Source organism: Herpailurus yagouaroundi, unplaced genomic scaffold (assembly GCF_014898765.1).
Source record: "Herpailurus yagouaroundi ecotype Mexico unplaced genomic scaffold, PumYag 28, whole genome shotgun sequence".
Classification (NCBI taxonomy): domain Eukaryota; kingdom Metazoa; phylum Chordata; class Mammalia; order Carnivora; family Felidae; genus Herpailurus; species Herpailurus yagouaroundi.
In genome coordinates, this window is record NW_024412376.1 from 2171767 (window position 1) to 2184500 (window position 12734).

General features: G+C 41.2%; 1 protein-coding gene across 5 annotated transcripts in view; it reads left to right on the plus strand.

The window, feature by feature from the left end:
* SLC20A2 (solute carrier family 20 member 2) overlaps window positions 1-12734 on the plus strand; it is a 109385-nt gene extending 96651 nt beyond the window's left edge. For all 5 annotated transcript variants that reach the window (XM_040447065.1, XM_040447143.1, XM_040446992.1 and 2 more), the window contains 2 exons: window positions 264-348; window positions 11228-12734. In XM_040447065.1, coding sequence (XP_040302999.1) covers window positions 264-348; window positions 11228-11392 — 250 coding nt within the window. In that variant the 3' untranslated portion in view covers window positions 11393-12734. The remainder of the gene's footprint in view (window positions 1-263; window positions 349-11227) is intronic.

Sequence of the window (12734 nt, forward strand, 5' to 3'; positions counted from 1 at the left end):
CTGACCCAGTTACTACAGTGTGTGCTTTTTGAAAACATACCAGAAAGAGAAGCCTATTTAGGGCTGTAAACAGTATAATGCACAGTCTTAGTGTGAATTGTTGTCATTATGCAGCAGTTTCTTTTCTGTTAATGTCATCTGGCCCAGTCAGCAGCCAACAATCGACCCAAAGAATGTTCTGGTGAGACTCTGGCACCCCTGGGGTGTCAGTGAGGCTGATACAAAGAGCGCCTGTGATGTGTCTCTTGTGCCCCCTCCCGCAGCGGCTTCACCATTGAGCTGGCCTCCGCGTTCACGGTGGTGATCGCCTCCAACGTCGGACTTCCTGTCAGCACCACACACTGCAAGGTAGGTCCCTGCCACCGGGCTGCTGGGATCAGTCCACAGCCACCCAGTGCATCTGAGAAAAGCTGGCAGTGATTTGTGTGTGGTTGTTTGTGAAAACAACCATCCCAAGGTCTGCTGGGTCTGCTGGTGTATTGTTGGATGTGGGCATTCGCTTTTCCCACATTGTCCCTCTCTACCTTCTGTGCTCAGCAGCAGGACCCCTTCGGTGGTGCAGACTTTGCTTTTTCAGTGCATGTACGGCAAGAGCTTTCTTTCACTCCTTCCACGTGTGCTTCACACTTTCCATTTGTCCTGTTTCTCTCTCGTTTCCACAGTGGATTTTGCATTGAAGTCATGTGTACACTAACCGTATTCATAGGCTCAAATGGAGGCATGCCCCTCAGTTCCAACCAGTGCAGGGGACTGGGAGTTGACAGTAGAAGTAGACATAAGCAGGAACCATCTCAATGGAATTGTAAGGCTCGGTTGTGTCAGTTCTCTTTCTTTGTATGATTGCTCAAATTGCCTATATTGTCTTAGAGTAAATTCTAAGTGAGGGGTGATGCTGAATATTGATCACTGCCAAGTGCTGTAAACTCAGGGCTGTGCACGAGGGAATTCCTTATAATGGGGAATGCTGGAGCTGCAAGGAACCTGAAAGATTCAGGAAGAGGAATCGGTCTCCGTGAGTTTCAGGGAGTTATCTGAGGTCACCTAGGGAGGAGTCAGGACTGGAAGCCAGGTCTGCCCAGCAACTGGAGAGAGTGCTAAAACATACTCAAGTGGGCCTCCTATACACAAAAATACTCCAACAAAGCAAAAGCACTTCCAGATTTGTCCTCGGTTCATTTGTTCATGTCATTCAAGAAAAACTCCTCTGTACCTGCTCTGTGTGAGGCACCATTGTAGGCACCCAGGCACCACAGTAACCAAGACAAGATGGCCATCTGTGTTCACACACAGTTAAAAAACTCCAACCAATGTGTTTATTGTAAACAAATGCCACTAAATGTGAATGGCTTCGTGCTTCAGATATTAAAATATCAGGTGGCATTTATGGGAATATTTTAAGTGGGCCAGCTGGCAAATCTGGAGCCTTGTGGCATGGAGAATCAGCCTCATTGGAAAGAGGTGTTTTGTTTCCTTGTTTTTTCCTCTTTTCCTTTTTTTGCTACAGTATATAGAAAACCTTCAATTTGCACAAATTTTCATTATAAAAATCATTGCCACTTAGCGTTTGGAGAAAGTCAAGCTCTGTGTTTAGGGCTTTATACACGCACAGTGTATTGCTTAATACTCACAGCAACCTTGTGAAATCAGTAGTTATTCCCAATTTACAGATGAGAAAACTGAGGCCTCCCAAGCTAGGTCACTCTCCCAAGATCATACTTTTAGCATCAGACCTTCACTGCATGCTCTGTGCCTCCTGATTTTCACCATGATGATCACGGTAATGGTAACCAGCCACAACTAAGATGTGCAGGGCAAGTGCTCTCTGCTGGCGGTGTTTTAAGTATGCTGTGAATATTAACTCATTTAATCCTCCCAGGAGCCTTCTGAGGTGGGTGCTAACATTACCTCAGTCTCACCAGTGAGGAGACTGAAGATAGAAAGGTTAAGTAACTCGCAAGATCACCCAACGAGGCACTGGCCCAGCTGAGGTGTAGCACAGCCAGTGTGGCCCCAGCCCTGCTCTTGGTGCAGCCCTGTGTGCCTGTCCAGTAGAGAAAAGGAACGCAGGAGAAGTGCTGTGTGCTCCTACCATTACTGTTCTAATTTCAGTTATTTAAAACTTAGAAAAGAAGCACATGTTCAGTGAAATATTTCAAACAGTAAAACTATATGGAATGAAGAGTGATCATCTTCCACCTTACTCCACATCAATTTCAGCTTGCTGGTGTGTGGGAGCAGAGAGGAACTGCCTCTTATTAAATATATTTTTCTCCCAAAGAAAATAGGCTTTGAACTTTTCTGTAGGCATGAAGAGTCTTTGGGGCTGCTTTTAAATAAATGTTACTGTCTTTTCAACGATTAACCCCGCATGTGAGCAAGCCTAGTGAAGGCAAACTTTCACACCAGTTGAAAGACCTCTTGAAAAAGCAACACAGGGGGTGCCTGGGGTGGCTCAGTTGGTTAAGTGTCTGACTTCAGCTCAGGTCATGATCTCATGGCTCATGGGTTCGAGCCCCACAGTGGGCTCTGGGGCAGAGCCTGGAGCCTGTTTCTGATTCTGTGTCTCTGTCTCTCTCTGCCCACTTGTGCCCCCCCCCCCACTCTTATCTCTCTCTCTCTCAAAATAAAAAAAATAAATAAGTTTTTTAAAACTTAAAAAAAAAAAGTCTCCATAACATGAGACCACAGTGGATGTCAGCTATCAAATAGACTGGAGCCAGAGCTCAACTCGGACTCTAATCGGTCTGTCCAGTATCATTGATCGTGGGCTGGTGGACAAAGCCCAGAGCTAGTCACTGCAGTAGCTAAAGTCGGAGTCCTGGCTCTCCAGACCTGGAGCACAAAGCCTGGATGTTGGGGCACTGGGAAGAGTTCGCAGCCGCCCTGGTGCAGAGCACTTATCCCTCCTGCAGCACAGGCTTGGCATGCAGCGGGCCCCACGTGGCAGGTGTGGCTGAAATGTAAGACCAAGGCTCTGTGTGAGCAACGCCATGACTCTGGAAACGTTCAAAGTGTGTTGACCTCCACATAAAATCATAACCGGACGCCATCATGTTTTCAGGAACAATCATACTACCTATTCGATTTTTTCCTGCTTCCCTGCTTCCCCTCCTATCTGCTTGTTAGGTTTTTTTGCTTACAGCTGCCTTCCTCAGAAGGAGGTCAAAAGTTAGGAACTTGGCAGGAAAAAAAGACGGATACCATTGTTGAAAATAAGCTTTTGAATTTATCTGGGTAGATTTTATTTATTCATGCTTTTTTCTAAGTGTACATAGCTAAGGGCATAGTTTAAATTTTATACCCTATGTAAGAAAATTTATAAACCTTCATTAAGTGATACAGATGTTGGTTGAATGTATAATTTGGAAACGAATAATTAGACAATTCATAGTATCCAGAATAGTATAATAGTATAATCATATATTTCACAAGGCAGAGGTAAGACCATCTTTGATGACAAGTTTTGCTTTCTATAAATCTTTAAGTGTTAAGTATTTTTGTATTTCACACCATAGGGCTCAGTTCCTTAGATATTTTCCTGGGATGATAACTCTGGTTAAAATTGAAAGCCTTAATTAAAAAAAAATAGAAATGAGTCTTGAAAATACAAGTATCCACAGAGGTGTGTTTCAGTAACTTGTTAATTGTTTTTGCCTTCTGTGCGCCTTGATCAGCTTCAACCTTCAGCCCTGGTGTACAACAGGCAGTGGCCACTGTTGAACACATTTGTGAACTTTTCAATAGCGATTCAGAGTGGTGTTAATGCAGAATGTCTTAATTCCAGGTGGGGTGGTTTGGGATCACTCTTTTGTGAATTACCCGCATTGTTCATCTATATTGGTCACATAAATGATTACTCAGCCAGCCTTTGGATTTGAAACCGCTTATAGGAAACACTACTGATTTAACATTTTTTTTTTAATTTTAAAAATGTAAAAATTTAGTATTCTAATCTCTAATTTAATTTTCTAATTCTTGCTCTTTGGTTCCCCTACTTAACTCCCCCGCCACCCCACCCCCCCGCCCACTTCCCAATAATTTTGTTGCTGTTGGTGCCTGACAGTGGCCTTAAGCTGGAAACGCATTTAGCTTATTAAGAGGGAGGTTACAATACAGCAGTGAATAATACTAACAGAAGACCTAATCAGTAGTGAAGACGACAGACTCTAGGTCCCTTGTGATCCAAATAATGTAACAACTAAAAAGGCAAAAGCCATTAGAACTCAAAAATTAGTGTGTCTAAGTGTGTGACAGATGAAGACAAAAACTATTTAGGAATATACAAGATTTGGACAATAGATTTAGAGCACTATAATTAATAAATATGTACCAAAGTTTTACCCTACTGATCACATGCCTTCTCGTCAAGTATCATCAAGCATTTATAAATATTAATGATAAATTCAGAAGGCCATGATAAAAGTCACTTTAAAATTTATAAAATAGGGGTACCTGGGTGGCTTAGTTGGTTGAGCATCCTGCTTCAGCTCAGGTCATGATCTCACGGTGTGCAGGTTTGAGCCCCACATCAGGCTCTCTGCTTGATCAGCGTGGAGCCTGCTTTGGATCCTCTGTTCCCCTCTCTCTCTCTGCCCCTCTCCCATGCACACTCTCTAGCAAAAATAAAAATAAACATTCTTAAAAAATAACATTTGTAAAATAAGAAGTTGTACTACACAGACCAATCACAATGAAATTAAACTATAAATTTATTATGTGTTGAAAAAGGGAAGTAATCCCTTGGACAATTTTAAATGCTCTTTTTAACAGTTGAGTCAGGGAGTTAAAAAATTACAATGATAGCTTTCTTAAAAAGAAAGCTGTGGGGGCGCCTGGGTGGCTCAGTTGGTTAAGCGTCTGACTTCGGCTCAAGTCATGATCTCACGGTCTGTGAGTTGGAGCCCCACATCGGGCTCTGTGCTGACAGCTAGGAGCCTGGAGCCTGCTTCGGATTCTGTGTCTCCCTCTCTCTCTGACCCTCCCCCGTTCATGCTCTGTCTCTCTCTGTCTCAAAAATAAATAAACATTTAAAAAAAAAGAAAAGAAAAAGAAAGCTCTGTGTGTGTGTGTGTGTGTGTGTGTGTGTGTGTGTAGTTATACATGGAAAAACCTTTGGGAACCGAAGTTATATTCAATTGAAAAGTCCTATCTTTAATAAATGATTTAATTGAGCAAAGGAATGATAAAAGAACTAGACATTAATTTTTTTTTTTAACATTTATTTATTATTGAGAGACAGAGAGACAGAGCATGAGCAGGGGAGGGGTAGAGAGAGGGGGAGACATAGAATCTGAAGTAGGCTCCAGGCTCTGAGCTGTCAGCACAGCCTGATGTGTGGCTCAAACTCACAAACTGCGAGATCATGACCTGAGCCAAAGTCGGTCACTTAACCAACTGGGTCACCCAGGCACCCCAAGAACTAGACATTAAATTAGGAGTTTATAAAAGGTACAGTACAATAAAAATTCTGAGGAAACAGTAAGAAAGGCATAATAATTATAAAAGCAAAACAAATTTAAAACCAAAAGTACTGGGGCACCTGGGTGGCTCAGTCAGTTCAGCATCCGACTCTTGATTTTGACTCAGGTCATGATCCCAGGGTCGTGGATTGAGCCCGGCATCAGGCTCTGCACTGAGCGTGGAGCCTGATTAAGATTGTTTCTCTCTCTCTCTCTCTCTCTCTCGGGCTCCTGGGTGGCTCAGTCAGTTAAGCTCAGGTCATGATGTGACAGTTCATGGGTTCAAGCCCCACATTGGGCTCTGTGCTGACAGCTCAGGGTCTGGAGCCTGCTTTGGATTCTGTGTCTCCCTCTCTCTCTGCTCCTCCCCTACTCGTGCTCTCTCTCTCCCAAAAATAAACATTAAAAAAAAAAAAAGGATTCTCTCTTCCTCTGCCCCTCTCCCCCCACTCATGCTCTTGCTTGCTCTAAAATAAAAATAAATCCTGAAGGGGAAGGAGAGAGAAAAGTGGTTATTCAAAATGTGAAGAATTTAGAAACCTTTGTAAAATGCATTATTTTGTGCAAAAAATATACATGACAAATACTAACAAAGAAGTAGGAAAACTTAGAAAATCTGACTAGAGCCGGAGGAAGAAATTAAGGACATTCTCCAAAAACAATTCTTCTCACCTGAAAAACCAAAAAGGAGGGGGCACAACTGACTCCACTTCTCAATGGATTCATTAGATCACCTCTTCCATTTTAAAAGAATAATTTTCACTTTATGTAAACTTTCCACAAGGTAGAAAAAAAAACAAAATAGAAGAGGAAACTCTTCATTTTGTTCTATAAAGCATATACTGAATAACCCCAATACCAAAACTCTAATGATGTTGACTAATACCTAATAAAACATGACAATGTGGGGCACCTGGGTGACTCAGTTAAGCGTCTTAAGCTTCTTCATTTCGGCTCAGGTCATGATCTCGAAGCTGATGAGTTTGAGCCCCATATCAGGCTCTCTGCTGTCCATGTGGAGCCTGCTTTGGATACTCTGTCTTCCTCTCTCCTCTCTCTCTGCCCCTCTCTCTCTCAAAAATAAACATTAAAAAAAATAAACATAGGGGCCACCAGGTGGCTCAGTCGGTTAAACATCTGGCTTTGGCTCAGGTCCGTGAGTTCAAGCCCCAGTCGGGCTCTGTGCTGACAGCTCGGAGCCTGGAGCCTGCCTCAGATTCTGTGTCTCCCTCTCTCTCTGCCTCTCCCCACTTGCACTCTGTCTCTCAAAAATATTTCAAAAAAAATTTTTTTAATAAACATGACAATGAAAGCTATATTTACATATGAATATTAGTATAAAATGTAAGGTGCTAATAACATCAATGAGTTTACGAAAAAACATTTCAGCAGGATCAAATTAATTTTCCAGATTACAGGAAAGCAGGCTCTGAACACGGCAGTACCTGCACAGGGCTGGCCCCTCATAAGTGCTCAACAACATAGGTGTTGAGTGAATCCCAAGAAGGGTACTCTGACATCTTCAATATAACAGGGCTTATCCATTAAAAAACAACATATGATCGTCTATTGAGATATATGCCAAAAAGACATTTGATAAAATTCTGCATGTATCTCTTAAAATACTGCTAGAATTCAGTGAAAATGACCAAGCCCACATAAAAATACAGAACTCTATAGAGTTTGTCAGCAGTAGCCAGAATGAAAATGTAATAAAAACCAGAACACCCACCCCCAGGATTGCAGCAAAAAGAAGGGTATTTCAGAATAATCCTAATAAATGGGAGTGAGGAACATGAAGAAGGCACAAGACTGCACAGAGGTGAAAGAACACCCGCAGACAAGACACTGTTACCCGACAGGAAAGCTCAATTTTATAAGGAGTTTTCTTCTGACTTCACAAACTGACTTAAAGTGAATTTGGTAGGTTAAGTTAGTAAGAATCTGAAATGATCTAAAATGAAAAACGATGAGGAAGGACCAGCCTTACGAGCAAGAAAGTACAAGAGACGAGTTAAAAATACACGGAGGCTGGGCAGCAGTGTGGCCCCGCGCAGTCTCAGCTGGGAAAGATGACGAAGGTATGGAGATGATGGTTGCAGGACAGTGCGAATAAACTTTATGCCACTCAATTGTACACTTAAAAATGGCTAAAATGATATGTTTCATTGTGTACATATTTTGCCACAGTTTGTATAAAACCAGTAGACAGGTCCAAGAGGGCACCTATTATAGAGGAGCATACAGTTTGATGATGTTGGGTAAACGATGTTGACTAGCTGGCTGTCAATCTAGAAAAACAAAGACACACAACTCTCAGAAAATACATATCTGATGGCTTAAATAGCATTTTTAAAACATTTTAAAACTTAGAATAAAATAGAATCTTATACAATTAAATATTTATCAAATATTCAAGGGTAAATTACAGGAGAAAAGTGCAGTGTAATTTGTTGTGTGGAATTAGAAATTTGAATGTGAAACAAAGCAAAATACGGAATTGAGAAAATAACTTGCATTAACAGTTAATATCATTTAGTAAAGACCACACATAAATAAATAAGGGACACACTTAGATTCCAGTATTTAAATGGGCAAAATACATGGAGAGGCAATTTTTATATGTAAAGACTAGAAGGAGTAAATTGGATAAATAAATAAAAGTAAGTTCAACCTTCGGAGTAATTAAAATATGCAAATTAAAGCAACAGTAATACGTTTTATGATTGGTTAGCAAAAAAGAACAATTTGTAGTGTTTTTACAGGTGCCTAAATTCACAGATTATCGACAACCTTGTGTATTTACAACTGTTTATAAAACTATTTGGCAGGATGTATTACGATCCTAAATGCGTTAGGAGAGGAGACTTCTTCCTGCGAGCAGCACTTCCTCTGACACATGAGGAGGGGAGCTGGTAAATTACTGTGTTGCAACCATTGTAATAAAGGCTGGATTGCAGAGTCTTTAGCGGGAGGACAGAGGGAGGTTGATGAGCAGGGTATCTTAATAGTATTAAAATGTTTCCTCATAGATTGTGACAAAAGGTTAGAAAAAGGTGAATTTGGGTAAAAGGTATGTGGAGTTTTTACAACTTTTCCCTAAATTTCAAATTATTTCAAGGTATTTTTTTTTAAATGCGCCCTTTAGGGGCGCCTGGGTGGCGCAGTCGGTTAAGCGTCCGACTTCAGCCAGGTCACGATCTCGCGGTCCGGGAGTTCGAGCCCCGCGTCGGGCTCTGGGCTGATGGCTCAGAGCCTGGAGCCTGTTTCCGATTCTGTGTCTCCCTCTCTCTCTGCCCCTCCCCCGTTCATGCTCTGTCTCTCTCTGTCCCAAAAATAAACATTGAAAAAAAAATTTTAAATGCGCCCTTTAAATTATTGAATATTGTATACCTGAAATTAATATAACCCTGTACTGTTAACTATATTGGTATTAAAAATAAAATAAAAACTAAAACTAAATGCCCTCTTTAATAATCTGTTTCAGGGAATATTATTTATTAAGCCTAAATATAAGTGATATGAATGAATACATTAATCATGAAACTATCCAGTAGGGAAAAGTTGGAAGCAAACTGGAAACGGTTAAATAAATTAAGATACATCCACCTTAAGGGTGTGTCATTTTTCATGATAATCATAAAGGCTGTGAACACTATGGGAAGATGCCTATAATGTTAATTTTTTTTTTTAAGAAAGGAGCAGTATGCCCTATTACTTACAAACAAAAGTATATTGATAAAAAGTACAAGAAAGGAATATATAAATAGGACAATAGTGGGGGTCTGAGTAATTGTCTATCCCTCCAAGTACATAAACTTGTTATATATTATTCTAACTTTATGCTTTAAAAAAAAAATGTTCTAGAGGCACCTGGGTGGCTCAGTCAGCTGACTGAACATCCGACTCTTGATTTCGGCTCAGGTCATGATCATGGAATCGAGCCCCATTTCAGGCTCCGGGGCTGAGCATGGAGCCTGCTTAAGATTCTCTCTCTCTCTCTTCCTCAGCCCCTCTCCCCTACTCATGCTCGCTCGCCCTATCTCTCTCTCTCTCTCATTAAAAAAAAAAAAAAGGTAAAAAGTGTTCTAAGAAAGGAAGAGGGTGGAGATAAAATGGAAACTTGAGAGTGTCCTCCCAAAGGGAATCCAGAACAACAGGAGGTGTGCTAAAGAGGACAGTGCTCCAGAGAGACTGTGAGCAACAGGAAGAATTTAATCTCAGGAACTAGTGTGTGTGGATTTGACCATATTTGAGAACCAACAGAAACTAGCTGATCCTTATGCAGTAGAAAACTCTCGATTGTCTGTCATGTTCTAGGAACTGCTAAGCAGGATTATCAGGTTCATACAGGGTACTGATTATGGCCAAAGAGTTTAAATAAAATCAGTCATTTTGATGGCCCCTTACTCAGGTTAGTCAGTTGCTGTCCTGGAGATGTTAATCACCACCTGGCTTTGACAAAATGTCAGATTAACTGCCTTTAAATATGCTGCTGTTTTTGGCATTGCAGTTTGCATCCATAAACAATCTAAAGGGTTGGATTTTATTTTTTCTGTGGTTAGACCCTGCTTGATATTTGACTCATTGGTCATTGCTGATTCTGGAGTATTTGAGGGTCGGTAGAGACAAAGCCTATTTTATAGAGATCTTAAAAATCCACCTCACAAATGGTCAAGGGCATTCTGTCAAGTGCTGAGCCCCACCAGAGCCTGAATGAGGCAGGAGATATTACAGGCATTGTACTTTCTTATGATTTTCATTTTTAGGATAAAGTTGAGTCTTTTTTCCTTTAAACTTTCAACAAACCATAAAATGAACTGTGAGTGTTTAGAAAAATAGTTGAGCATGTTGTACTGATTGAGCCAACCAGGAGCCACATTTTTCTTTGTCTTTAACCCATTTATTCTTATACCCTTCTTGACAACATATTGCAAGTATGTTTCCTATTTGTATTTTGTTCATAAGTAAAATTTCTCGATTAAAAAAAAAATAAAAATACTTGAAATCATTGTTGACATTCTGATTTTCAAGTATCTGTACGTGTCATTTGGGAGACAAGAGTGACAGTTTAGATCCAATAATATTTATGTTCATTTTATTTTATTTCACTTCACTTTTTACTTTTTTCCTGCACCTCACACTAGCTAAAGTACAAAAACTGCAAGCAGTTTGAGATGGAGGAGAAAACCAGTTTAAAATCAAGAGGCCTGAGTTCTAGTCCTCAGTCGGCTGTGATTTACCATAGCTCCTTGTGCCCCCGAATCCTCTCGGGATCTGTTATCCTCTGTAAAAAATGACGCTGATTAGCTACTCTCAAAGGTCTTCTCCAGCTCCAACATTTATGATGCTGTTATTCTAAGAGAAGGATACGTTATTGCCATTTCATTATGTGATTAAAACAGGTTCATAAATTGCAGTAAGCAGTGTCCTACCTGTGGAATATTTAAAACAAGAACATTCATAGTTTGTAAGGTGCAGAGAGAATAGAAAACATGTCATTGGCTAAAGTTCCACTCAGAGCAGAACGTAGGTGGAAAAGTATACCAGAACTATATGCTAAATAGAATAATCCTAAAGTAACTGTACCTGAAATCTAAACTATTTTAAAAGCTTTAACAAATGGAGGGGAAGGAATTGGTAATATTATATAGAATTCAGTTTCCTTCTGAGATGAGCCAATTTACATTGGTTGAACGCAGGTTTTGTGTCTCGCCTTCAGGTCTGTGGAACTCTGTTTTTACTGTTAAATCTTTGTGCTCCGGCAGGTGGGGTCCGTGGTGGCCGTGGGCTGGATCCGCTCCCGGAAAGCCGTGGACTGGCGCCTCTTCCGGAACATCTTTGTGGCCTGGTTTGTGACTGTCCCCGTGGCCGGGTTGTTCAGTGCTGCTATCATGGCTCTTCTCATGTACGGGATTCTTCCATATGTGTGATTTGTCTTCTTCCGCCCAGTACACAAGGGAGGGTCTGGTGTGGGTATGTGTGGGTGGCGTGTTACACGCACGCTGCCTGCGCACGGGCTGTCTCCCAGCCAGCTTGTCCGTGGCCCTTTCGTATGGTTCCAAACCACACTGTTCACCTACACTGTAGAGAGTCATCCTCCAGAGCTAACTTAACTACTGTACATAATCATGTGCATTAAACTGGTATCGTGGTGACATAACGTGGTGCAGTTACTTATATGTTAAATATATATTGTATACATAGAATAGATAGCATTATTTCAAACATACTCGAAATGGGAGTGGAGAAATATTGTCTAGAATTCAATATTCAACAAATCTTTGTACGGAATGATTTCAGTGGCAAATTTTAAGAACCTTTTAAAAGGAAAGTGTAGATTGGAAAGTGCTATTTTTCCCATTGAATATACTGTAAGATAAGTGTGAATCGGGTTGGATGTACATTTGGGAAGATGTACGTCCGGGGGTGTGCTCTTGAGTAATACTGGGGTAGGAGTTCACAAGTGCTTTCACTGAGGAATTTGTTCATATACTGTGTATTGATTATGTAATATATCATAATTGCCTCTGTAAATACTTAAAACGGTAATTTTTTAATGGTGTGCTTCCCATATACTTTTTTGATCAGAGAATTTTGGAAAGTACCAAAGAAGCAGGGGAATAGTTTGCCAGTATTATATTTTCATACTGTCTTTCTCCCCTTCCCATGAATCCTACTGTTAACCTAGGCTGTAGCGAGACCGCCTCGCCCCGGCCTGCCCCCTAGCAGGGCGGAGGCCGAAGCACCAGCCCCCTGTCACGTGCTCGTTACGAGCATCCTACTTCCTGTCCCCCGCCCCCACTGCCACCACTTGCTAGTTACTGGTGAGCCCTGCAGTGGCCCGTCGTCGTCGTCGTCGTCATCGTGTAGAGAATGTACATACGTGAGGCTGCCCGATCAAGCACCACACACCAAGTCCAGTTTAAATTTTCACCCGTACTCTCCCCTGCAGCCTGAAAAAGCGAATTCTTAAAACACTAAGGCGAGTGAGTTGACATTCAGGAGGGGGTAGAGTTGAAATATCAGACAATACACTGGATTTGAGGATTTCCTTGAGGCCTTTACTAAGCTGAACATCTTGAGGCTCTACTGTAGTCCCACTGGATTCTGTCCTGAAAGCGGGAGGGAGGGAGTGTGAGTGATGCTGGAGCCTGAAACCGTGGAAATGCTGCTAAAATTTTTATATTGACAAACGTTTTCTTGGTACTTCATTGTGATTTTTCATTAATCAACCATATTAAATTTATAATAAAAAATGCCCTTCAAAAGGTT